General features: G+C 47.2%; 1 protein-coding gene across 6 annotated transcripts in view; it reads left to right on the forward strand.

The window, feature by feature from the left end:
- SLC1A2 (solute carrier family 1 member 2) overlaps positions 1-24796 on the forward strand; it is a 149713-nt gene that overhangs the window by 81681 nt on the left and 43236 nt on the right. For all 6 annotated transcript variants that reach the window (XM_078433371.2, XM_078433372.2, XM_060606355.3 and 3 more), the window contains exons 2-6: positions 9121-9260; positions 11086-11238; positions 13429-13679; positions 18519-18687; positions 22987-23113. In XM_078433371.2, the coding sequence (XP_078289497.1) occupies positions 9131-9260; positions 11086-11238; positions 13429-13679; positions 18519-18687; positions 22987-23113 (830 nt within the window). In that variant the 5' untranslated portion in view covers positions 9121-9130. The remainder of the gene's footprint in view (positions 1-9120; positions 9261-11085; positions 11239-13428; positions 13680-18518; positions 18688-22986; positions 23114-24796) is intronic.

Raw genomic sequence — 24796 nt, forward strand, 5'->3', positions numbered from 1 at the left:
CACGGGCTGCGGCTTCAATCTGAGATGCGAAGGATGGGACTCTCAAGGAGAAATTTCAGGCCTCTGGGAGCCAGAAGTGGGCGCCTTTGGAGACCTCCAGAGAGGCATAAAGGACGTCCTACAACATCTCCCCACAGAAGCGTAGTGTGGCGTTTCCAGAGCCAGCCCTGGGAAATCTCACGGCCATCAACTGTCTTCCTGTTTGGAGTTCACGTTGCATCGCAAGGTTGGCTGCCTGGTCTAGAAGGAGAGAAAAGGCACAGGGACCGCTCTGCTCAAAGAAGGGCGAAGAAGGGCAAGGGCTGCACTGATGAAAAACAACTGTGAGGTGTGACCAGAACGTCCAGGAAGTCCCAGCTACCTTTCCTGGTGCCTGGTCTCTGCCTGGTGCCTGAAGGCACCGAAGCTAAGCCACTTGTGAACATCCCAGTTGCTGCCCTGCCTGGCAGGCTAGGAAGGCTCAGCTTGGAAGCTTCAGGGGCCAAAAGAAGAGCCTCCCAGGCCTGAGGGCCAAATCCAGAGCTCTGTTAATTAAGAGGGCTTCTCAAAATCAGAATTCCACTGACTTCTGGAAAAGGAAAGAGTGGTCATGCACTTTGGTAGAAGGACATTTTGGAGGGTCCAGATTTAGAGATGTTGATTTTGGCAATTAGATCCCACGGCATCTTCCGGGGTCCTCATCGGTGTCCCCTGAAGGCCTCATTAGCCAAGCCTAGATGGGTGCATGGTTCCTCTTCCCCTGAGAATGCTGCAAGCACTGGGGCCACCACGCCTTGGGCAAGGCAGCTGGATCAAAGCTGCCAGCAGGGAAGGGCCCAGACCTACCTGGTAGCAGCCTGCCCCTTCCTGCCACCTGTGGGTTTTCCTAATGCAGGTGTTCGCTGCTTTTGCTCTCATTTTTCTCCTCTTTCCATATTTCCTAGGCTTTCAGGGCACTACTCCACAGAACCTGTGATGAGAACATGCCTTCTAGCTTGTTGCCCATTCATTGGTTCACTCATGTAACATACAGAACTTGAGTATGTACCATATACCAGGAACCGTGCTGAGGGAGAGAGAGTGGAGTTAAGACAAGGCCATGCCCTCAAAGAGTTTATATTCCAGTGGGGGAAACAGATAGGTCATTGTGATAAATGCCTCAAGAGAGGTCGGCCCGGATAAACACAGGTAAACTGCAGAAGGAGCATCTAAAAGTCAGTGAAGACTTTCTGAGGGGAGTCATACTGGAAAAAAAAAACCCGAGTTTTGAAGAAGAAACAGAAGTTAGTTCATGAAGGCAGGGTTGGAGGCTAGGGTGGAGAGGACATTTTGGCCGGAGGAAACCATTCGCTTCAAGGCAAACTGGGAGCAGGGCCAAGTTCCCTGTGGCTCAAAACCCAGAATGCGTGCCACATAGATTTCCCTATTTATTGGAGTTGTGTGATGTTTGCAAAGGGTATTTTCATGTTGTTCCATGAACCGCAGGTGGGTAGCAACTACTTCAGGAGTGACAATGCCTCTCTGGAGACAGGGCTGGCCAGTGTCTTCTTGGGTCATGGCATAACCTTTATGCCAATTGGAGATGATTAAACACCCCACCCCAGTCTCTCACCCAGGCCTGGAGGGTCCCTATTCCGTGGCATCTTATTTCTGTTTTGGGTGGTGAGCCTTTCTGGAAATGGGAAATCTGTTGTATCAAGGCCAGTTTAAGTCTCTAACCTTGGGAGGATCTCACAAAAGCCCAGAGGTTTTATACTTAAGACTGTATTTCTGATGTTCTTTGGGAGGTTGTCCAGCTATTCCACAGTGTAGAAGCTTCCCAGGCCCCCACCCACTCTGGTCCTTCTGGGAAAGAGAGAGAGAGAGAGAGAAAGCAGGGGAGAGGGGCAGAGGGAGAGAGAGAAAATCTTAAGCTCCATCCTGAGCCCCCATTCCCCCATCCACCCAAATGCAGGGCTCAATCCTAAGACCCTTGGATCCTGGCCTGAAATCAAGAGTCAGACACTCAACAAATGGAGCCACCTAGGCGCCTTTGTGACTTTTCTTTTTGTAAAAAACGCAAGTACCATTTATTGCCAAAACTCAACTGTAAAGAGACCATCGAAATGGTCATTTTGCACCATGTTAGGCATTTAAGACAAAAAAGGAAATTAACATTGAGTATCAGTTACATGTTACTTACTCGGCCTGTGCTTTCTTAAGTATTACCTCATTGAAGCTCTGTAATGACCCAGTGAGCTGCATGTTGTTGTCCAAGAAATCAATGCCTCGTCCCAGGCATGGTTGGAAAAGGGAGATTTTAAGCAAGAATCCAATGGCCACGCATTTATGTCATTGCATTCCACCAAGTCGCCTTTTGGCAGCTGCTAATCAATTGGTGGCTGGTGTTTTAACTTCTGTTTCTGGGCCAAATGAGTATTATTTTTATTTATCTCTTCAGGATTCTGTCTCCTGTAATTTCTTCCAGCCCTGGGTAGCTCCATATTTACCATTCATGTCGTTAGCCAGTTGGGGCCCCATGGTTTGGGAAATGTTATGAAGAAAAGACTCCTTTCCCTCAGTTTTTCATCTGGAATGTTTCTGTGAATGCCACCTCTCCAGTTCCATGAGAGCTGACTGGGAGTGATATGGGTGGTGATTCAGGGATGAATCTGGCAATTGGCTGGCTCCCAGTGCTGGTTCACCTGTTTGAGTCTGTTCCTGTGGCATTGACCTGCCTATCTTAGAAATCTAGACTGAGAATTGGTCAAGGGTGGATGGGGGATTAAGAAGATGCCCGTGTCTGAATTGTGTAACAACTTTGACCCCTAACTCAGCATTAGTAATGCTACAAAAATATGCTTTTGCAGCAGAGATCGGAGAGGTGAGGGAAAAACATGGAGGTAAGGGCATAAAGAAACGGTGCTTATTTTTATTATTGGTTTGTCTCTTGTCTCTAAGTCACCCATGTGCCTCTCCCTGTGGGGACTGACATGCAGTGAGCGGGCTGCCCCTCATGGTTGATGAAATGATTCATCTCATGGTACATTGTAAGCTTATTCAGTCTTGAGTAACTAAAATGAAAGCTACCAAGGGTTGTGAATATCCTCCCCCCACCCCCAGAGAATCACAGAATCTTAGAACGGTAAAGAATGTCTAATTCACCCCCCTTATTTTACAGATGAAGAGCCTGGAACCTAAAAAATAAAAATCGGCCAAAAATGACACCTAAACCCTATTGGTATCTTCCGTTGAGTTTGTTTTTCTCATTTCATACTACTTTGTTCCCTGTTTGTTGGTCATGGGCAAGTAGCCTTACATCCGTTTTATCCCCATGCTATTCCCAACGCTACCAGGTAGCAGCAGGCCTGGAATTAGAACCCAGGCCTCCTGACTTCCAGTTTCATTTTGTTCCCAGGTCCGATCCTGTCATGATTTGGGAAAACTCTAAACTGTGCTCTTGAACCAGACCTTTGGATGCTCAGGAAAAAGCCATAGAAAAGGAGTATCGTTTGTGAAGTCTAGAGTGGCCCACTGGCAGGGCCTTTCTAGAAAGCATGTCTGTGATTCGAGACGGGGACATACCAGCCAAAGATGAACAGAAGAAGGGACCGGAGGGAGATTTGGAGGTTGCAAACATTTAGATTTCATTCACAGGGTCCTTGAAGACCCAGTGGCTGTCAGAGGGAGAGTCATGACACCATTCAACCAGGTCTCACAGGACCTAGCGAGGGTGGAGGGACTGGTGGGCTGGGAATGCCCCGCTGTCTTAGAGTTCCAGTCCCTTTCACAGCAAAGGTGGCATTCTTTAGGGAGCTGGGGAAATCCCAGATGTGGGGCAGTCACAGCTATAGTCACCGGTTTGTGACAGCACTGGCATTTCCAGCGTTGTTTTCCAAACACGCCAACCACCCAAGAGGAAAGGCCCTCAGCAGGCTCTATTTTTGTTTTTGAGGGTCTGACCTAGGAGTCCCCCTTAGGGCAATTCCTGGGCATTGTCTCCTCAGGCTCTTGGACTTGCACAGCAGAGGGCTGGATGGTGATGCTCCTTGGAGATCTCACATCCTCCAGGCAGAAACACATCAGTTGCTTTTAGGTTCCCTGGGGAATGTTCTGTTGCCACCTCACTGAGCCAGTGGAAGAGGAAGAAAGACTATGGTGCCAGATAAGGCAACACTGAAGTGTGCTGGCAGGAAATCTGAATCAGAGCCCACATCTAACGAGCCTATTCTTAGAGGCTCTTGACAGAGCAAGGGAAATCGAATGCTAATGAAAAGCAGGTTCTCAGAATAGTTTAAAACTCAGCACCAGCCGGCCCCATTACATGTTCCCTTTCGAGCCCAGAGGAAGTCTTGCGCGAGAAGCTGAAACAGTACTCGTGGATTTGCGTGAGAAGGGACAGGGCAGCGACTGCAAAATTAACAGCCGTTTAACTAATTCAGCGGAGACGTTATGGCTGAAGGAAATTATAGGCTCATTCTTGAAGTTTTCAATTATCCAAACAGATGTCCCATCACATGGCCTTCCTTTGTGGGCCAATAGAGAGCGATCCAGCAGAATTGGCATGCACAACTTCCAGTGTTAAGGAATTGCATTGCTAAATGTTCCATCCAGAAGTCACTCAAGTGGAAACAGAGGTGGTCAGTGGGGTTGGACAGCATCAGGCTGGATGGACTTGATCTCACCAAGCCACACCTGAGCTTCTAAACTCCTCATTGCTTTTCTGTGTACACAGGCACAGGTTCTGTGTACACTTCCTACAGGTTGTAGGAAGGGAGGAATGATAAGGGGGTAAGTGCACACACTCGAATTAACTTACCGTGTTTCTCCGGTGAGCTTGCCCATATCAGGTCTTGCCCTTTCTGTTCATTGCCAGGGAAGCAAATGTGCAGGCTGTTGTGACCTTAGCCTTCCTTGGGTGTCCAGCTCACCTCTCCCTGGTATCATTCCCCTTGCTGGGAGCTGGGACAGCCGAAACTCCCATCATATGCATGATGGTAATAGAGCGCGGCGTTACTGGTTCAACATTCATTTGAATCAGTGCCTGTGCTAAGAAACCAGCATGTGGACACCCGGAATTACATCTGGTGGGAGCTTCGGGCTCCAGTGTGGAAATACAGGTTTCTAAACGGTGTACATTCCGTTTATTTCCTAAGCTCTGGATAAATTGCCTGATTCATGTAAGAGAGCCCTCATTCCCTGCAGGTTTTGCTTTTAAGGCCCCCTTATCACAGAAGCCTTCCCCAGCCACCTGATGCAAAATATAGCACGCCTCCTCTCCACGTGTCATTTTCCTCCCAGCGCGTATTTCCACGTGAAATATGTTTGTCCATTTATTTGTTGTTCCGCTAAAATGTTCACTGCATGAGAGCAAGGGTTCTGCTTGCTTCGTTTATTGTGATATCTTTAGCATCCAGAACAGCATGGGACCTGTCATATGTGTCCAGTAGAAATCTGTGGAATAAACGCAAGACCGGAAAGAGGCTTGCAGAAGCGATATGCTGCCACTCTGTCCGTAAAAGGGCCTCATTCCCAGGAGAAAGGAAGGTGCCTGCCCTTTGTAGTTGCTTTCCAATTTATAATTTCTTCGAGCAAATAGTCATCAAGCCCTTGGTACCAGGTGTGAAAGATCCAGCCCTGCTCTCCCAGGGTTCACGGACTGGTGACGGATATAGACGTTTGAATTAGATCCATTCTTTAAGATAGAACTCTGGTGTCAGCCCTCCTGGGAGCTGTTCTTGAACACTGTTCTTCCCCAAAGCTACGTTGGGTACCATTTTTCCCATTTCCCCAGCTACCCACTGCAGAGCTTGACCACGGCCCACATGTAAAGCAGATTCCCTTGACAAGCTCTTTAAGAGCAGGGATTACACCTTACTCTCTCCTGAGGATAGCATTTGACATATAGAATACTTGGTAAATACCAGGTATCCTTGTTACTGCCACTGTTATTATGTGCATTCAGTAACCAGCATTCATATGCCATGTATGTATAAGTCTTACAAACAGCTCTGCGCTGTTGTACAGTATGATGTGATGCTGTGTTCTATAATATTCTCCACTTCAGGCTCTCCTGTGTTCCGGTGATGTGGTGATCATGTAGGCTGGTATAGAATTGCTACCAAGAGTTTTTAGGGGACTTTGTGTTCCTAGATGCAAGCTGGGTTCCTGATGTACGTCACAAATCATTCTCTACGAGCCGATGTCAGAACCTCCTCTGAGCCTATGAGCATTTGGTTAATTTCAAGGGAGCTGAGGAAGTCACAGGGATCCTCTCAATAAATACATGTGGGTTCGTGGCATTTTGATGCTGCCACTTTGATGTGGCTGTTTTGATTCAGGGTTTCGGGGACATTTTGTCATGGCCTGAGAAACAAACCATTAAACATACAGCAGGTGCGTACAACTAAGCATTGTGCGCATCAGACACTCAGCCACACTGCTGGACTGCGTGCGTGCGTTTACCTAACACTGGCGTGTCTTCACTCTGACGTGGCTGTTTTGGTGCCTAACACTTTCATTATATCCTTTGGATCTTGCCAGAGCATTTGGTTGAAATGCTTGCTAGTCTCACTTAAATACCAATCGTGCGCCTGAGTCTAACTTCAGTGGCAAAAGGGATTCAAACGAAGCAGGAGGCAGAGGGGTTTACAATCTCAAGGGGACCTAGAGTGATGCCAAAGGCTGGCTGACGGATGCACTCGCCATTTCAGAACACACACGGCCTCCGTTCTTTGTTGGCTGCTTCCTGGTTTGGAGCTTTAGATTACTGACTGGAGAAATGCTTAAAACTATCAAAAGATCCCAATGGAAACATATGGTCTACCCATGTTAAAAAAGACCGTTTTGATCATTTTCCCCTGCTGTGTTGTAAAAAGAGCCTTTCTGTCTGTTTCCTGTGGAGATTAGAGGAAGTGGTGTTTCTTGCTTGCTGACCAGATTGGCCCTCATGTGCTTGCTGCGAGCAGTCATGCCCTACTTTCTTTTCAGACAGTCTGAGTGATCATTAGCACACACATGACAGCTAGTCAGAGGCTGCCCCAAAACTAACTAGATGAGTAGATAATTAGGCCACGAAGGGGACACCGAGATGCTGATATTTTGACTAATATTTTCATTTGGGTATTCTAACCAGATCATGAGACATCATTCCTAATTTCAAAACATTTTGGTAGCGAGTATATTAAGGAGCCTGTTAGGAAAGAGTACGTAGTTGTATTTGGGTCCCTGGTCTTAAATCTGAGACTCTGGAAGCTAAGCTTGGTGTCTTGTTGGAATGGTGGAGCAAACGTCACCCTTGTAACGAACTTGATGAATACCGTATGTTTCCGTGCTGCCTGGAGAAAGTCACAACCCATGCCAGGTGTCATGCGAGGCCCCTAACCTATCTTACCATGTTTAATGTCCACAAGGTAGGCATCGAGGCCTTCTTTCTTTCTTTTTTTTTTTTTTTAATGTTTATTTATTTTTGAGAGAGAGAGAGAGAGACAGAGTGTGAGTGGGGGAGGGGCAGAGAGAGAGAGAAAGACACAGAATCTGAAGAGGCTTCAGGCTCTGAGCTGTCAGCACAGAGCCCAAGGCGGGGCTCGAACTCATGGACCGTGAGATCATGACCTGAGCCGAAGTTGGACGCTTAACCGACTGAGCCACCCAGGCGCCCCAAGGCCTTCTTTCTACACACCACACAGTTAGCAAGTGATGGAGGCATGATTTAAATCCCAGGTTCCCTGTCTCCAAAACCCACACGATTTCCATTATAACCAGTGATTTCAAACCCCTGGTCCGCCGATTGCTACTGGTTCCAAAGGAAGCCTTTCCCAATCTCTGGAGACAATATCTGGGTAAGGCTAGCTCCCTCCCATCTTCGAAGGCATTGCCATTTATTCGAGGCTGTGACCTGTCTTTCTCGGTGTTGAAGACTTAAGGGATTTTTTGAATCACGCGATGGTGATTGTAAATGGCAACTAACAAAAGGGTCTTAAGTTGGCAAAGTAAAAAAAATTGGCCTCCCGATGTGAATCTCCAAGCCTAAATTTGAAATCTTACTGGCCTGCCAATGACCAAGCTGGAAAAAGAGGCAGTGTACTCATTACCCGCAACCACCCCTGTAAGACTCTCATCACAGCATGGGGCTTATCTGGGAAAGGGCTGGGCTGCACTGAGGGCTGAAGGGGATCACGTGCTTCTTAAAGCCACACGTCTTTGACGCTGAGTAGCATGACTCTTGGGCAGCTTAGCAAAGCCCTGATAATGCAGATGACCTTTTAAAAACCACAGTTGATTGAATTTTTAAAAAACTAGATAGACCATGCTTTCCAAAAGAGAGGCAAAACTTGGACCACCCACATTTATGACTTTTCCATGACCAGGATTGGGAAGGCTTGAGCTCAGAGGCGTTTGAATTTAGCGTGACTTAGGTCATGACCCTTCTGACCTGAGATAATCCAAAGGTCACTTTGGGCTATTGATACAAGAATGAAAGAGCTCAGGTTTTGGAGGCAGATATAGCTGGGTTGATATCTCCATTTCTTTTATTTTTTTAAAAAAATGTTATAATGTTTATTTTTGAAAGAGAGAGAGAGAGAGAGAGAGAGACAGAGCACTAGTCGGGGAGGGGCAGGGAGAGAGGGAGACACAGAATCCCAGACAGGCTGCAGGCTCTGAGCTGTCAGCACAGAACCCGACGCAGGGCTAGAACCCACGAGCTGTGAGATCATGACCTGAGCCAGAGTCAGATGCTTAAGGGACTGAGCCACCCAGGCGCCCCTGTATCTCCATTTCTTTTAGCCTTGTGACCCTGAGCAAGTTACTCTCTGGAAAACGGGGCTGAAATACTTGCCTCTCAGAGTTGCCATGGTGGGCAACTCTTGGAAGAACCTCACCCCGCCTTGTGGTATGCCTTTTCTTTACCATGATGATCCAAGATGGCAGGGATAAAAGTGCCTGGCGTGTAGAGGTTCCATGTGTCCTGGCGTCCTGCTTACAGGTAACTGCAGTTCAGAGTCCCCTGAGCTGCTCTGGTTTTTATTTTCCTGCCAGTGGTTCTAGATACCCCACCGTGCCTGGCGGGAGGCCTGTTTGACCTGCTGTTACCTGAGCCCCGCAGACTGCACAAGGGGGGCACCCAGCAGGCCCTCACCACTACCTTTGCTCTTCTTGCAGTGCCAACAACATGCCCAAGCAGGTGGAAGTACGGATGCACGACAGCCATCTCAGCTCAGAGGAGCCGAAGCACCGGCCTCTGGGCCTGCGCCTGTGCGACAAGCTGGGGAAGAATCTCCTGCTCACACTGACCGTGTTTGGTAAGTGACAGGGCCTGCCTGTCTTCTCTGGCTGCCTCCGGGCTCTGTGCGGAAGCTGGCTCCCACGGCCGCCCTCCCCCTGTAAAGGAAGCCCCTCCCCCTGTAAAGGAGCCTAAGGCCTCCTTTGCCCAGGCACGGCTGCCTTGACGATGCAGTCTCCCATCCACCTGCCCTGGCTATCTGTTTTCTCCTTTGGGATTCTAGTGGTCCTCACCACCTCTTGTGAGTGTGTGAACACACAGATTCCCCGGCCCTACACGCGGAGACTGTGGCCCATCTGCAGTGAGGCCTTCGAATCTCCATCTTAACAAATCTTCTAGGTGGTTCCAAGACAGATGGTCAGCATACCACACTTAGAGAAATACCTGCATGGCGATAAAGGCAGCAGTTGCTGAAAACCCCACGAAGAGGGCTCCCAACGTCTCACCTACGAACACCCTCATTAACTTAGATTAAATTAGCACATTAGCTAATGAGGTCAGGGTAGAAGAGGTTTGTCCAGAAGCCTGGATCTGGTCAGGCTCCTTCGCAAGAGCCTGATTCCTCTGCTTCAGACCTCGCCCAGGCTGTGGTTGTCCTTTTTTGTGACTGTTGACACACCTTGGTCTTGGGTTTTCGACCAGGGTTTATTGAAAATGGGGAGATTGCAGTATTTTGTAGTGACAACCACATCATTTCCTCTCTCGATCCCTCCTTGTTCTTCAGCTCTCACTTAGGCTGCATACAGAAGCAATGAACAACTCATCGTGCCTTGCCCTTTCCCCACTCCATTCCGTGACTTCTCCTCTGAGTCAGTCATCTTGGATGTCAGTGGACCAGGGTCTGGACTGGGGGCTTGCCACAGCTCAGTTTACTTAATGAAAGAAGACAGAGGTGTGGTAGGGTTTCCAAAGGTTACCTTCCACATGAAGAAATTTTACTCATCGTAGATTCTAAAGAAGTATATTTTTTACCTGTAAAAGTAAAAACCATCAGGCTTTTGGACACATCACTCCCCTCCCATCCCTGCAGTTAACATCATAGCCCACGGATGTAGGAACTTCCTCCCTCCCTCCTAGCCAGTGGTGCTATGACCTGATTTGTGGTTTCTACAAGGATCTTTTATGTCGGCCTCCTGTCTGCAGAGATCCAAAGTTTGTCTCGTGGAATCCCCAAGTATGCAAAGTGAAAGGCTCCTGCCAGCAACTCTGCCTAAATTGTTTCTTCCCAAATTATACACTTTTAGAGACCCCCCCCTCCCCGCAATCTGCCATAAAATCAGCAAGTCTAAAGATTATGTAAGAGAACATAGAAGTCAAGGACAAAACTTCTTGAGAATGAGCCACGGGGAAATTGTTGGGAGCCAAAGAAAATAGAAGGAAAAAGAAAACTCGCACCGGCTTGGTAAATCAAATGTTCCTTTTATCTGGTATCCAGTCAGAAAGGGAAGGAATATGTTAAACACCATACCAATGGCCAGGCCTAGGCTTGGAGGGCCTGGGAAGCAGTAGCTGGCACTATGGATTATTTCTGACTATATTTCTGACTCTACCAGGGGACAGTATCTTCAAAGAAGTTAGTCAAGTTACCTTATCCTCCTTCTCACAAAGCCTTGAGAGGGCTCTCCTTGACCCTGTCAGTACCGCCGTTTAGAATAGTTGGAGGTACACAGTATTCTCTCACTAGTCGTCAAGGTCGACTTCACGATCTAATGGTATTTTCATTATGTGCTATTCATTATCCGATAATGGAGAAGTAGGAAAAAGGTCAACGTTGCAGAATCCCTAGAGTTAGTCACTTTATTGGGCCCAAAATAAATTCAGATATCTCCCCCTCTCCCTTATAGGTGTCATCCTGGGGGCAGTATGTGGAGGGCTTCTCCGCTTGGCCTCTCCTCTCCACCCTGACGTGGTTATGTTAATAGCCTTCCCAGGGGATATACTCATGAGGATGCTAAAAATGCTTATTCTGCCTCTCATCATCTCCAGCTTAATCACAGGTAAGGCCACTGGGGATCGTACTCCCATCCGGTTTGTGGAGTGACCATCGAATCTCAATTTGATTGAATGAATGAATGAATGAATGAATGTGATTGTCTATGTCATTTTATTTCAGAGCCTTGGTTTTCCTGTCCCTAAAATGGGGACTATCAACCCAAAACGAATTTCTTATCTGTTGGCCAGCCCTTCTGTCTAGCAAAAAAAGATGAAAAGGAAACTGCCACATGTTGCAAGTGTTAATAACTATAGTGATTTCAATTTTGAATGTATACTTTTCTCATTTTCCAAATTATATTTCGCTCAGATTCTGATAAAAGTAATAAATAGAAAAGGACATTTTCTCTTTACTATTTAACTGGGTGTAGAAGGAAGTGGGTATTAAAAATAAATTAAATACTAGATGTGAAACCCTTCAAGTTTTTAAGAAGAAAGTTACCCTTAAAGTGTAAATCAGGTTCAACTCTTTGGGGCTGAAAGAAGTCTTTTATTGCAAAGAATGTTTTCACCTCTCTGGGCTTATGCTGGTAGTTTTCTCTTTACTAAATAACACTGCTCAAATAGGGTACAAATTGATGTAGTTTATTTTTTTAAATTTTTTAAATATTTATTTACTTTTTGAGAGAGAGAGAGAGAGAGAGAGAGAGAGAGAGAGTGTGTGTGTGTGTGAGCGGGCAAGAGGCTGAGAGAGGGAGACACAGAATCCAAAGCAGGCTGCACACTCTAAGCTGTCAGCACAGGCCCTGACACGGGGCTTGAACTCACAAACCGCGAGATCACGACCTGAGTCAAAGTTGGATGCTTAACCGACTGAGCCAGCCAGGCACCCCATTAAACTGATGTAGTTTAAAGACTGGGCTCTGATTTAAGGCTGAAAGCTAGGCTTTGATTGATACTTGGTGCCATCTAGGTGACCTTGAGAAAGCTGTCCACCTTATGAAGGAAGTGAGGCTCTCGAAACGTCAAGAGATTCAGACGCTAAGCCACGTTGTTCTATAGTCTCATCTCGGGTCAACCAGCGAGCCCAGTGAATGCAAGGTCTCATCAATCAGCCCCAGACTGAGTGAAATTGTGCTTTAACCTTAAAGGCTCCTTTTCAAACCAGAGAAAGTATTCTCCATGCCTGTTTAACAGACCATATACTGGTCAACCTGGCAAGGAAACTTAGTGTCTGTTGGCCAGAATCCGACTTTAGGTTGTAAGGAGAAGTGGCTTGTAGATAAGTCAGCTTAATTCAGAAAACTTTGCACCAGTGACTTCCTCCCGCACAGCAAGGGCTACAATCTCTCTGTCTAGTAAAAGCAGAAACTGAAACCAGGAAGTAGAAAAATTGAACATACAACTGGGAAAAAACCTAGTGAAGGCAGGAGTTTTTGTGACTTGCTTGGAATTTCCTCTAACAATCACAGAACCTCCCACAGTGTAGACAGAGCACCCACCTTTGTGTTCTCTAATCCCTGCACTGGGTTGGAAAATGTGGGTCTCCGTCATGCTTCGCCTTGGAGGAGGGAGGGCTGTGCTAGATCGCTATGCTAGATGCTTGATATCAATCACCAGGACTGCCAGATTTTTTGTTTTGTTTTTGTTTTGTTTTGTTTTTGTTTTTGTCTTTTAAGTGAAGACATTAAAAGAAAACGTTCCAGCACCATCACCTCATAAAGAAAGGATATCTTAATACCAAATAGGTGGGAAGGACATGCTCTCAGAATTAAAAAATGGAATACATTCAACTTGAACTCACTATTGCAGACTGACAGAAAGTAGTCATTGATCATTTTATAAACTCCGAACCAGAAATCTTCAACTCTGGTTCTCTAGAATCTCAAAAATGTCCTGGGAGAACAGAACGGTAAACTGTAGGGGGCACCTAGGTGGCTCAGTCAGTTGAGCGTTGGACTCTTGATTCGGCTCGGGTCATGATCCCAGGGTCATTGGATCAATCCAATCAAGAAAGGATTCTCTCTTTCTTCCTCTGCCCCTCTCCTCTTCTCATGTGCATATGCACGCTCTCTCTCTCTAAAATAAAATAATAATAGACAAAAGAACTGTAAACTATAGGATTTGTAGGACCAAACATTCAGTAGGAGGAGGTTTAATTAACCATTCATGCATTTGAGTAATATGAAGCCACGTTCTAGGTATGCAGAGATGGGCATCGTAGGATTAATCCTTCCCATATCATTTCAATCCAGGTTTGTCAGGCCTGGATGCTAAAGCCAGTGGACGCTTGGGCACGAGAGCCATGGTGTATTACATGTCCACAACTGTCATTGCCGCAGTGCTGGGGGTCATCTTGGTCTTGGCCATCCACCCAGGGAACCCCAAACTCAAGAAGCAGCTGGGACCCGGGAAGAAAAATGATGAAGTGTCCAGCCTGGATGCCTTCCTGGACCTCATCCGAAATCTCTTCCCTGAAAACCTTGTCCAAGCCTGTTTTCAGCAGGTAACCCAAAGTTTTGATGTTCTTGCCTCTCTAGCCTCCTTCAGTTATCAAGATAATAACTTAGGGAGTGTTTCGGTGAACCAGCCCTGGGGAGCAATTTTCCTATATTTAATTACCTCTGTCTAGGGATTGTAGGAGGTGATTTGGAGCAGGATTTTGGAATTAAAGTCGTATTTTGCTTTATTTTATTAACCTTCCTTTTTTTCCAGCTCACTTCACATCTCTTTGCTCTGGGATTCCCCTTCTTCCTTTTTTCCCCCACCCCGTTACTTTTTCCCTTGTTTTTTGGTTTCCATGGGTGGGCTGTCCAAGGGCACACGTTTGAAAATCGCCCTTGCCTTCAACCCTCTAGAGTGCCCAGTGGGTCTCTATGTTGGTAGGATAGCAACACCACATGTGATGCATTTAAAAAAGACACATGCCTTACAGAGTCAGAATCTGTAGTGTAGGCCCGGGGATTGGGTGTTTTCAAATTGTGGAAGTAATACATGAGGGCTGTAAAAAGTTTAAACGGTGTAGATGTACTTCCCTTCCCTAGAACTACTCATGCTGGGAATTTTGTTTCCTTCCATATATATTTTTTGCCTGTGTGCATAATCTTCAGAAAAAATTCAACCCAAGTGGTAACTGCATTGTATATACTGTGCTGTGCCGTACTCTTTTATTTAACAGTGCCTTACCATCATCTCTCTCTCTCTCCTCACGATTGTGTAGTTATTTCTGAAAAATAAATTCTTGGGAGCTCATGTCCTGCCCAGGAGTTCTAGATTTCAAATTTGCTGGATGTTGCAAAATGGCTCTACAAAGGTTTGTAGTGATGTATGCTCCTGCCGACTGCGTACGGGCAGATCGAGTTTTTTAAAGCTTCGAATTTAAGAAAATGGAGGATTCTGCTCGGTGGAACCACGGAGAGAGAGAGAGAGACTGAGGCCTCGCTCCCCAGCCTGTTGTCTAGCCCCCAAGGTCAGGTTAGGTGAGAATTCGCATCAGTTCCCATTAGCCCATGGAGGGAGAGAGAGCTAGCACCAAGGTTCAACCAGAACCCGGGAATCTCCTCCAGCCATTTCCAGGGAACCACAGAAGAATGAACTTCGGAGACAGGCTGCCTAGAGGAAAAGTTTGCTTTCCCGGCTGTCCCCCAAATCCTATTGTCAACCACGGCTGGGCCCCGCTTACTCTGGGTTAAGATGTGTTCTCTGATTTCCAGTGCTGCGTTGGTGGCACTTAGGGCAGAGGGCTATGTTAAAGGAAACCATCTCATGGATAAAGAAGATGTGGCGTATATACATATACACGATGGAATAGCACTCAGCCGTGAAAAAGAATGAGATTTTTGCCATTTGCGACAACGTGGATGGACCCGGAGGGCATGGTGCTAAGTGAAATAAGTCAGGGAAAGACAGATACCACGTGATTTCACTTATATGTACAAACTAAAAAAAAAAAAAACGACAACAACAACAAAAGCCAAGACAAATGAATACACAAACATGTAAAAAGCAGCAACAGCCTTCTTCTACTTTCAGAGAATAAACCGATGGTCGTCAGAGGGAAGGAAGTGGGGGATGGGCAGAGTGGGTGAAGGAGAGGGGGAGGCATAGGCTTCCTGTTATAGAAGGAAGAAGTCGTGGGGGTGAAAGGCACAGCACAGGGACTGCAGCCAATGATACTGTAACGGTGTTGTGAGGGGACAGACGGTAACTACACTTGGGGTGAGCAAGGCGTGATGTGTAGACTTGTCAAATCACTGTGTGGTACAGCTGAAGCTAACGAAATATATCGTGTGTCCACTCTACTTCAATCAAAAGGAAAAATGAAATAAAATTCGAGAACAACCACAAAGGACAAATCAAAAAGCCTCCATTAGCACATAATAAAAAAAATGAAAGAAACCATTTCAGCTGGGGAGGTAGGGTGGGAAGGGAAGGGAGGGGTGCTTCCTGGCGCTCCCTCTGTAGAAGGAACCTACTTAGATGAAAGCACTCTGGGACCGGGGGGAAGGGGTGGCACAAGAGGCACGACGGAGGCACGGACTGGGGCCTCCTTCCTGGGCCCCGTCGTGACCATGCTCCATGAGAGGCGACCCCTTCATCTTAGCAAAGCAGGACTGAGGCAGACAGGCACCAGGAGCCGTTGCTCTGATCTTGGGTGAGCTTTAGTGGTGTTAGCCACGCTCACTCGGTGACCTGTCCGGTCAGTGGGCGATCTCCGTATGAAGCTGCCCACGGCAGGGCTACTGTGCACACTAGAATAGAGGGCTGAGCCATTCCCTGCCCCGTCCCTGCCCTGGACCCACCCCTCCACTGGCAATATTCCTATGAGGGAATGAGCCCTTAGCCCCGCCCCCCCCCCCGCCACCCCCCAGCTCAGTCCAGGGTCACTGCCCCTTTGAGTTGGGACAATCAGAGGAAAAAATGTGTAGACTCTTTTATTTACCTCAGGGCAAGGGAGCATGTACATCTCAGGCAGCCCAGAAGAAGGGGGTCTTAAACTAGGAGCAATCCATGGGCCCAGGGGGCCCTTGAAGAGGGTTCAGCGAAAGGGAACCGTTGTAGGGTGACATCCCGTTACCAGAGAGAAGGGATGCCAGGCAAGTGCTTTCTGTGTCCTCGGGATACAGCTGGAAGTGACTACAAAAAGCTTGCCTTGGGTGTGGAGGGCTTCACTGCCACAGTTAGACACAGAGATGGAAAGAGGCAGGCGCACTGTCCCCGGAGCAGAGGCTGCCTTGCTCAAAGTGGCAGGCCCTGTGTCTTAGAGAGCAGCGGGGCCTCCTGCTTGCTGCTTGGGGCTGAACCAGCGTGAGCTTTCCAGGACAGCAGCAGAATGTCAGGTGCGGTCTGACCACATTCAGTCAAGGCTAGCCACAGGGACCGCATGGGTCTTCTCTTGCGGGGAATCCAGTGATGTGTGTTTGCTCATCCATCTGATATTTGAGAGCACTTCCTGGGTGCTGGCTCTCCACTGTGCACAAGATGCCACAGGCAATGAGACAGCCAGGGTCCCCGCCCAATGGAACTTACTTATGTTCGGGCGTTGGGGGACACAGTCCAGAACCAACCTGTTTTAAGGTGACAGACCCTGGTGGCTTGGACTCGGGTAGACTGGAGTTGGCATCCAGATGGGGTTGTCCAACCCAGACAGGCTCGGCTCGTGAACTGAGGCAGAGACCAGGCCTGTGTTCCAGTATCCCTATCTCCTCGCCTTCAACCTGAGCCACTGGCCCATGCTATTTGGAAGCTGATTTGGGAGTCAAACGTAACTCATTTTGAATCCTGCTTCAGCAACTAGCTAGCTTTCTGCCCTGCAGTTAGCGAGCCCCCTGAGCCTTGAGGGGCTACTGTTGACATAAGAGATAATGTGTGTCAAACATTCAACACCTGCTGCCACCTGTTCCTGAGAGCCACCATTTGTTTACGACCATGGCCGTTCGTCCTTTGAACTCAAGACTTGGCTTCTATAGCATTCTCAGGACAGAGAATGTTGGCTTCTGGCCCTCCATTTTTCCTGGGAGTATGACTCTTCTGATCATGCCTGCATTCTTTCTTCTTGCCAACGTTGCCCAGACCCAGGAGCCCATGAGCTGTCTGTCCTCCCCTTGCACACTCAGCCTGGGCTTCCTTCCTCACTGCACAAGCACACGTGGCCAGGCTAGAACAGAGCCACATTGTGCTTCTCTCCCACTTTGGAGAGCTGGTCAGCTCGGCGCTGTTCACTGTTAGGCCTAGCTGCCGTAGGACTGGGTCTCGGTAGCACAGGGAGTGGAAGAACTTGGTGGTGGCCCTTGGAGTTCAAGTCCCAGTTCTGCCAAGAACTCTGTGCCATCTGACAGGTCATCTGAGTTCTCCTTGCCTCCTCTCCCATAGCTATTCAGGGTTTAGCCATCTGTTGCCTACTATGTACCAGCACTGACATTCTAGGATTCTGCAGGAGTTCTATTTTAATGCCCTTGGAGGTATTGTTTCTCGGGGCTCGGAAGTGTGTTTTACAGCACTCTGCATGCAGGGTGCCTGGCACCTTTAAAATTAGAATGGATGCCACAGATGTCGAGGAATAGCATGAGAGGTTCTCAGGGGGCCACTTGCACAGAGATGCTTGGCAAACATTGAGCAAACCTTGGCATCACTGCCCAGAAGGAGTGGGTGTCTTCCCATCTTACATTTTTGGTCTGAAATATAAGCCAACAATCCTGTCATGGCAGCTGCTGGCAGCTGCGAGTACCCAGCATCTGGTGCCCAGATGGAGCTGCCCAGCAGACCATGACTCTGGAAGGAGCCCGAATGAGGCTTCGTCTGTGAAGACCGCCAGACAGGTCCCAGGCAGGAAGGAACAAAACAGGTGGACCTGTTCCCTGCGAAGACCCTCACTTTCCGACTCTTGGCCAGATCCAGGGCCCCTCCCAAGAGGCAAAAAGGGCCATCCAACTGGGGTTCACAATTATGAAGAGCTTCGGTGATCGATGCTGGATGTTGTCTCTGAGATGCAGGGCTACAATCATGGGACTGAAAGAGGCTACAGTCAAGGGCTACAATCATGGGACTGTCCCCCAACTCGAAGCTTGTGTCCCATTACTGGATCACACTACATTACAAATGAGTGCTGTCAGTTCTATAATTATCAAGTGATGAGGACAATCGTTTCCTACTGTATGTGTATAATAAAATATCACTTCGTTAAACACGAACATTGAACTATTGCCCAACTTTCATAACCTTGTTTTGATATTTCTTAATTAATTTTTTAACATCCTAGGGATTTTAAAAACGTCTAAGTGCCTAGGCTTTTGGTGGTCAAACGCCTTATCTTTATATTCCCCCCTTCCTCCTCCCACTCCATTAGATTCAAACGGTGACCAAGAAAGTCCTGGTGGCGCCTCCATCAGATGAGGAGGGCAATGCCACCAACGCTGTCATCTCATTATTGAACGAGACCGTGACGGAGGTGCCTGAGGAAGCGAAGGTGGTTATCAAGAAGGGCCTGGAGTTCAAGGATGGCATGAACGTCTTAGGTAGGCATCGTGGTGTTCACCTCTGGGGGGAGACGATGGCCAACCTTTCCTGCATCTCAGCACCTCGGCATCCCTCGTTGAAAGATTAAGGAAGAGGGAGAGAGGCAAGCAGGACCGCGAGGGGACATGGCAGCTAGAGGTCAGTTATGGGAAGAGAGAGGGGACTAACGTGATGTTGGCAAGTAACTTTCTCTGACTGTCCATTGCAGGAAGTTACGCATCCAATTCTTCCATTTTTTTCAGCATTTTTTTTTTTTTGAACTGCCCTGCATGCTAGTGCTGCACTAGGCACAGGGATAGCCCACCCCAGCTTTCACAGCCTTTAAAACAACACAGTGCTATCAGGAGTGTGAAGTGTTGGTGTTGGTGCTCAGAGGAGCTTATCAAAAGATTATCTTGTTTAACTCTCTGGGATTCCAGTGAGCCCTTTCCCCTAGCCTGGAGCCTTCATAGCACGCCATTACTTGGTTCTTCGGCTCTGCAGGTAGACAGGCTGGGTTCAGATCCCTTATGGACCACTCACTGGTGACCTGACCATGGCCAAGTTGCTTCACTTCTCGAGATTCATTTGAAATGGGACGAGATTGCGTTTCTCTTGCAGATCATTATGAGCATTAAATGAGATTGTGCTTGTGGAGCACAGTAGCATATAGTGTGTGCTCTCTTCTGAGCTACTGTCATTATCCAAGGTGAGTGGAGAGCTGAGGGGCACCATAAGAAAACGCCCCCACAGAGGATGAAGATTCCCCATCATGGGAGTGACTCCCCTTTGCTCAGTTTACTCCCTACCCACCCCCTGGGACCACTCCCCACCATAACCCCCACCCACTGTTAGAGTGGTGTCCCATGAACAAGAAAGAGGGACATTTGGCCCTAAGCTGGAAGAAATGGGGAAGCTGGGTGGAAAAAGTACGTTAATCTGTGCAAGCAAGACTTCTAAGGGTTTGAGGGACAGCTGGTTAGAAATGGATCAGCTCCGTGGTCCTTCCGCTTTGCCATCTAGGAGATCAAATACCCTTGTCTCTTTAGGAGGGTTGTAGGTAAAGTATTGGATGCCGAGTTAAGGGTGAATTTCAGATGAACAACAAATGATTTGTTAGTGTAGAGTATGTCCCAAATACTGCACGAGACATACTTATACCAAAATAAAATATATTCATTGTTTATCTGCAATTCACATTTTGACTGGATATCCTGGTTGTCTGTTTTGTTTGTTTATTCTAAATTTGATAATTTTATGAGTAACTAACCCAGAATGGTTGAGAGAAGGATGTAGAAGAGAAGGATTGCCCAGGCACTGAAAAGCAGAAGCTTCAGTGAGGGATCATCTCGGTTTGTTCTCGAAGGAAACAGGTTGAGTCAATGACAGTGTGAGAGGAGATACACTGAATAGGTTGGCAGGCAATGGAAGATCAGTAAATGTTGTTGACCATCAGTGAGAGGTGACAGGAGGAAAGAGAGAGGAGAAAGTGGGTGAGTTCCTCTGAGGAGAGCTTGCAAATACCTTCAGCCTCCACCCCTGATGAAGCCCTTCTCCTCCACTGCCCAGATGTCTGTGAGCCTTTCAGGACCTTCCCAGCCCTGCTCTGTTCCCCCAAACCCCATAGTCAAAGTGGTCCCACAGTCTTCTACATACTCTGGAGGAGGTTAAGGCCATGAGTAATGAGGCCGAACTTTGGGGTGAATCATTCAGAAGACTTACACGGTCGTTTCCAGATTCTCAGTGGATTCTGGGAAGTCACGTTGACCTTGAGCTGCCCTAGGGAGTTTCAACACAACTCACTACTCTCTCAGCCCCAGTGACCAAGTCTAAAAGGGCTTTGTTCAAGTGAAACGCCCCAGTTCCAGTAAGTGAGTTCAGTGAAGCTGTGTTGACAGAGGGAAATGACATGGAAGCTGGACGTGAGTGTCCAAGTGCAGAGTGAGGTCCTGGAAAGCCAAGGGAAGTTAGACCGTTGGGAAACATCTCATTTACAAGTCATGGCTAAAACAAGATTCTTCCCTTGGTCTTCTGAGGGTGGAGAAGGTGGCTTTTTTTTTTTTTTTTTTTTTTGGCTTTGGAAAGTCCCAATGATTGAACATTGCAGTAAGTGAAGACAAAACCCTGACTCTGGCCTCCTACTTCTTGAAGGACTCCTTTCTCCGCCAAAACCTCCAGACCACTTCTGAGCTCCACTCTAACCCCATCCATTAAGTCAACTCCTGGGAGATTTTGCTCCTTCCAACGTCTCTCTCTCATAGTCATAGATGTGGCTCAATTTCTGCTGGCTCTGCAAGGGTAGCCCTTTTATGCCAGCATTTTGTGACTTTGAGACCTTGAGGAGTTTCTCTTAAAATCTCCAAATGGAATTAACTGGGTAATACTAGGTCTTCTCAGCCAGAATGTTCACAGATTATGTCTCACCACACACCCAACAGACTCCTCTCCGTGGGCTTGAGAGAAGGCTTGGGAATAGTCTGAATTTGGTTCCATACGTTACTGCAGAGTGAGACCACACTCCCCTGGTCACTGCTTCTCACAAAGCCTCTGTCTTTATGGCCAATAACTCACTTGTAAGTCACTTGCCAGTCTTTCTAGCTAAGAACTGAAAAGGGGAAATATTCGTTACCAGGGATTAACAATCCTGAGTGCAGGTGCTGAGTTCTTTTTGCTAAAGAGAGAGAGGGTCCACTGAAGGATAGTTGAACAATCTGGGTTGTTACGTGCATAGTGTGGGGAGGTGAGTGTCTCTGGGGGGCTAGGAAAAAGGTGAAGTCGGAGATTCAGAAAGAAAGAATTCTTCCCTAAGAGAATCAGATTATAATGATATAATTTACCCAGTGTAACTCAAGACTCCAGGCATAACTGGATACATTAGGAAACGATATAATAGGGAGGGTTGTAAATTAGACCTGCCAAACTGGGACACGGCAGTCATAGGGAAGAGGAAGGAAAGAGAGGGCCTAGAATATTGGCCATACTACCGTTCAGAAGAAATGTCAGATGGGCAAGCAAGGGCCTGCAGCTATGGGGACAGCAACATTGGTTGGTAGTCCATGCCAGTAGTCAGAATTGGAGCCCCAGGATTGGCCACAATGGGTCAGAGTGGGAAGGGGGCACAGAGTGGCTAGTAATCAGAAATCCAGACAGCCCCCAGACAATCATGGGGATATCTGTTAGCCATAAAGTGGCCCAGTCCCTGGGTGGGCCTGGGTGAGACTAGGCAGGGGGTGAAACTCTGAGGAAAAGGATGGGAAGGAGCGGTAGGGGAAGAGAAACTTCTGGGAGGAGAAAAGCCAGGCCAAGCTTGGAGGAACCAAAGTATATGGCAGCTTCCTAGCACATATGCCAACATACTCTGGTGTGGGGAAAGAGGCAAAGACAACACAGAGATAAGACTCAAGGCTGGGTGTTGAAGCTGGTCCAGGACCTAGTGCCTTTGATGGGGACAGAGCTCCTCACGTCCTTCCAGCCTGGGGTTAGGATTGACCCTAGAGGCTGGGGTGGGGCTAGATTTAGATAGAAGTCAAGCCATGCCAAGTGAAGTGAGAAGGGGACTGAGGGGCTAGCGAGTTTCAAAGTCTATGTTCTGCCTTTATGATACTGATAAAAAATACAGTTGAAAAAAAAAAAAGGGGAAGCATTCTAACCATTTTGACCATGAAAAGAATGTTGAGGAGTTAATAAATCACAGGTTAAATACAAACGAACTGGGTCAGTTGGGGTTTCCCAACTATTTTGGATTTCTCACTGCTTTCCATTTGACTTTTCGACATTCTTCCTCCTTCTCGTATTAGGCATGTAGCAGTAGAAAGATACTTTTATACTTAGGATTTTTCTGCAGCGGAACATACCAGCCACACATGAATTTGCACTAGCCCTAAGCCAATGTATACATAACTCTGGCAGAGACTTTATTGGCTAATTGGTCTCTGCAGTTCTAATGTGGGCCCCAAAGTTTGCATGATAATCCCCAAGCCTCAACAAGCCTTCCTTTGTTAATCTGTGTACTCTGGAATCTGCTTACCCATGATAAGGGAGGAGGAGAGAGAAGAGAGTGCTTTTGAGTTTGGAATGAAATGGAATTCATTTTTTTCAAGGAACTGATACCGCTGACAGTTCAACTCGCTCTTGTGGGAAATGTTAAGGGATGCCATAATTATCCAAGGGAAAGGTATTTTCAGTGTGAACCCTAATGCCTCATTTGCGGGGTAACGGGCAGGTGAGAAGGTGGCTCCCTGTGTCGGGAATGGTGAAGGAGGGAGAAGAAACACACACTTTGTAACTTGTCCTTCTGCGCGATGTGATTCACTCAACAGGTCTGATCGGGTTTTTCATTGCTTTTGGCATCGCCATGGGGAAGATGGGAGAGCAGGCCAAGCTGATGGTGGAATTCTTCAACATTTTGAATGAGATTGTAATGAAGTTAGTGATCATGATCATGTGGTAAGTGGGCTTGTTCTTACTCAGTGTTGGGGGAGGGTGTCTGAAGGTCTTGGGATCCTTGAAAGATAACAGAGCCCTCCCAGCAGGAGAGAGTAGGCATGGAGCAAGCAAAGGGCTCTCTGGAAAAAAAACTTTGAGAAAAGGATGAAAATCTTCTCTGGGGGGAGCTGCCCCTGGAAAATGGGTTGGAAAACCATGGCCCATCCTTGGGCCAGATCCTATCTGCTTGCTATGCGTTTAGTGTGGCCTACAAGTTAGGAATGGGTTTTATGTTTTCATGTTGCCGGAAAAAAAAAATCAAAAGAGTAATAGTGTTCCACAACACATGAAAATTATATGAAATTCACCTTCAGGACCCATAAATAAAGTCTTATTGGCACACAGCTATGCCCATTCGTTCACATATTGTCTAGGGTTGCTTTGTGCCAAATGGCAGAGTTGGGCAGTTCAGACCAAGATTGTGTAGCCTGAAAAAACTGAAGTCTTTACTCTTTGGCCCTTCACATAAAGTTTGCCTATTCCTGCCTGTGGGAAAACAAAAACAACAACGAAAAGCAAGAAAAGATAGACAAGCTGGAAAAACCGATTAGTAACCCTGAACCTGAGCACTGTGAGGAAACGCTAAGATAAGTCCAAGATACCCAGGATGATACAGCATGACTGAGGGTGTGTGGCAGGACCACTACGCTAATATTCTGGTGTCCAAAAGCAAGGTATTGTAGTTTTATGACTCGTGCAGCAGGAAAAAGAGGCAGTTCTCAGGCCATGCAAACAGTGAAATCACAGAGGCAATATTAGAGTTGTAAGTGCTCTTGGAAATCTTGTTCCACCCTCTAGTTTTATGGAAGAGAAAACTGTATCATATGATACATCCAGAGTCACCAAATCTTGATTCCTTAACATCGTCCTGATCATTATAATCATAAAAGTTACCAGCTATTGATTTCCTTGTATCTGCCAAGAGCCAGGATAAGTGCTTAGTGCCTATCAAATGTAATCCCAGTAAGCCCCGCAAAGATGGCACCATGACTCCCATTTTACAGAAAAGGCAAGTGAGGTGTATTGAGGTGAATTAATTTTGCTTAAGATGACATAGCTAGTGGGGCGAAGAGCTGGAGTGCCTGTGGATTTCATAATCCTTGATGCCTAAGTGGGTGACTTTTTTCTTTGAATTATCTAAGCAATACTGTCTCTGCTTTATTGCGTGTGTCTTTGTGGTCAGCGGTTCTGAAATCTAGGGCAGCCCAGGAGGGTATGAGTGCCCAGTCTTCTGTAAAGGAAACGGTACCACCTTCAGACCTCTAGTGTCCACTCTCTCTCGGATGAAAGATTTTTACGTGCATTTGTTCCGGACCTCTTTGATGGTCTGATATGCCTGTCTAGAAAAAAACCAAAACCATTATGAGACCAAACGACCCCTGTGTCCTGTCACAGGAATTCAGGATTGCCAATTCTCTGTCTCTGCTTGTTCTCAGCCTACTCACCTTCCCCAACCCTCCTCCTCCTCTGGGCTTCCTTCATTTCTGCATGGTGCCTCCCACTAAAATTCTACCTTCTTTTTCTCTTCTTCCTTTCCTCGGCTCCTCCTCCCCCTTTCCAAGAACAAGAATCTGCTCCTGGCTTATTTTTTATCCCCACAGAACCCAACCTTGTGATGTGCTGGTAGTAATTCTTACTAAAACC

This window comes from Panthera onca, chromosome D1 (genome assembly GCF_046562875.1).
Source record: "Panthera onca isolate mPanOnc1 chromosome D1, mPanOnc1 haplotype 2, whole genome shotgun sequence".
NCBI lineage: Eukaryota > Metazoa > Chordata > Mammalia > Carnivora > Felidae > Panthera > Panthera onca.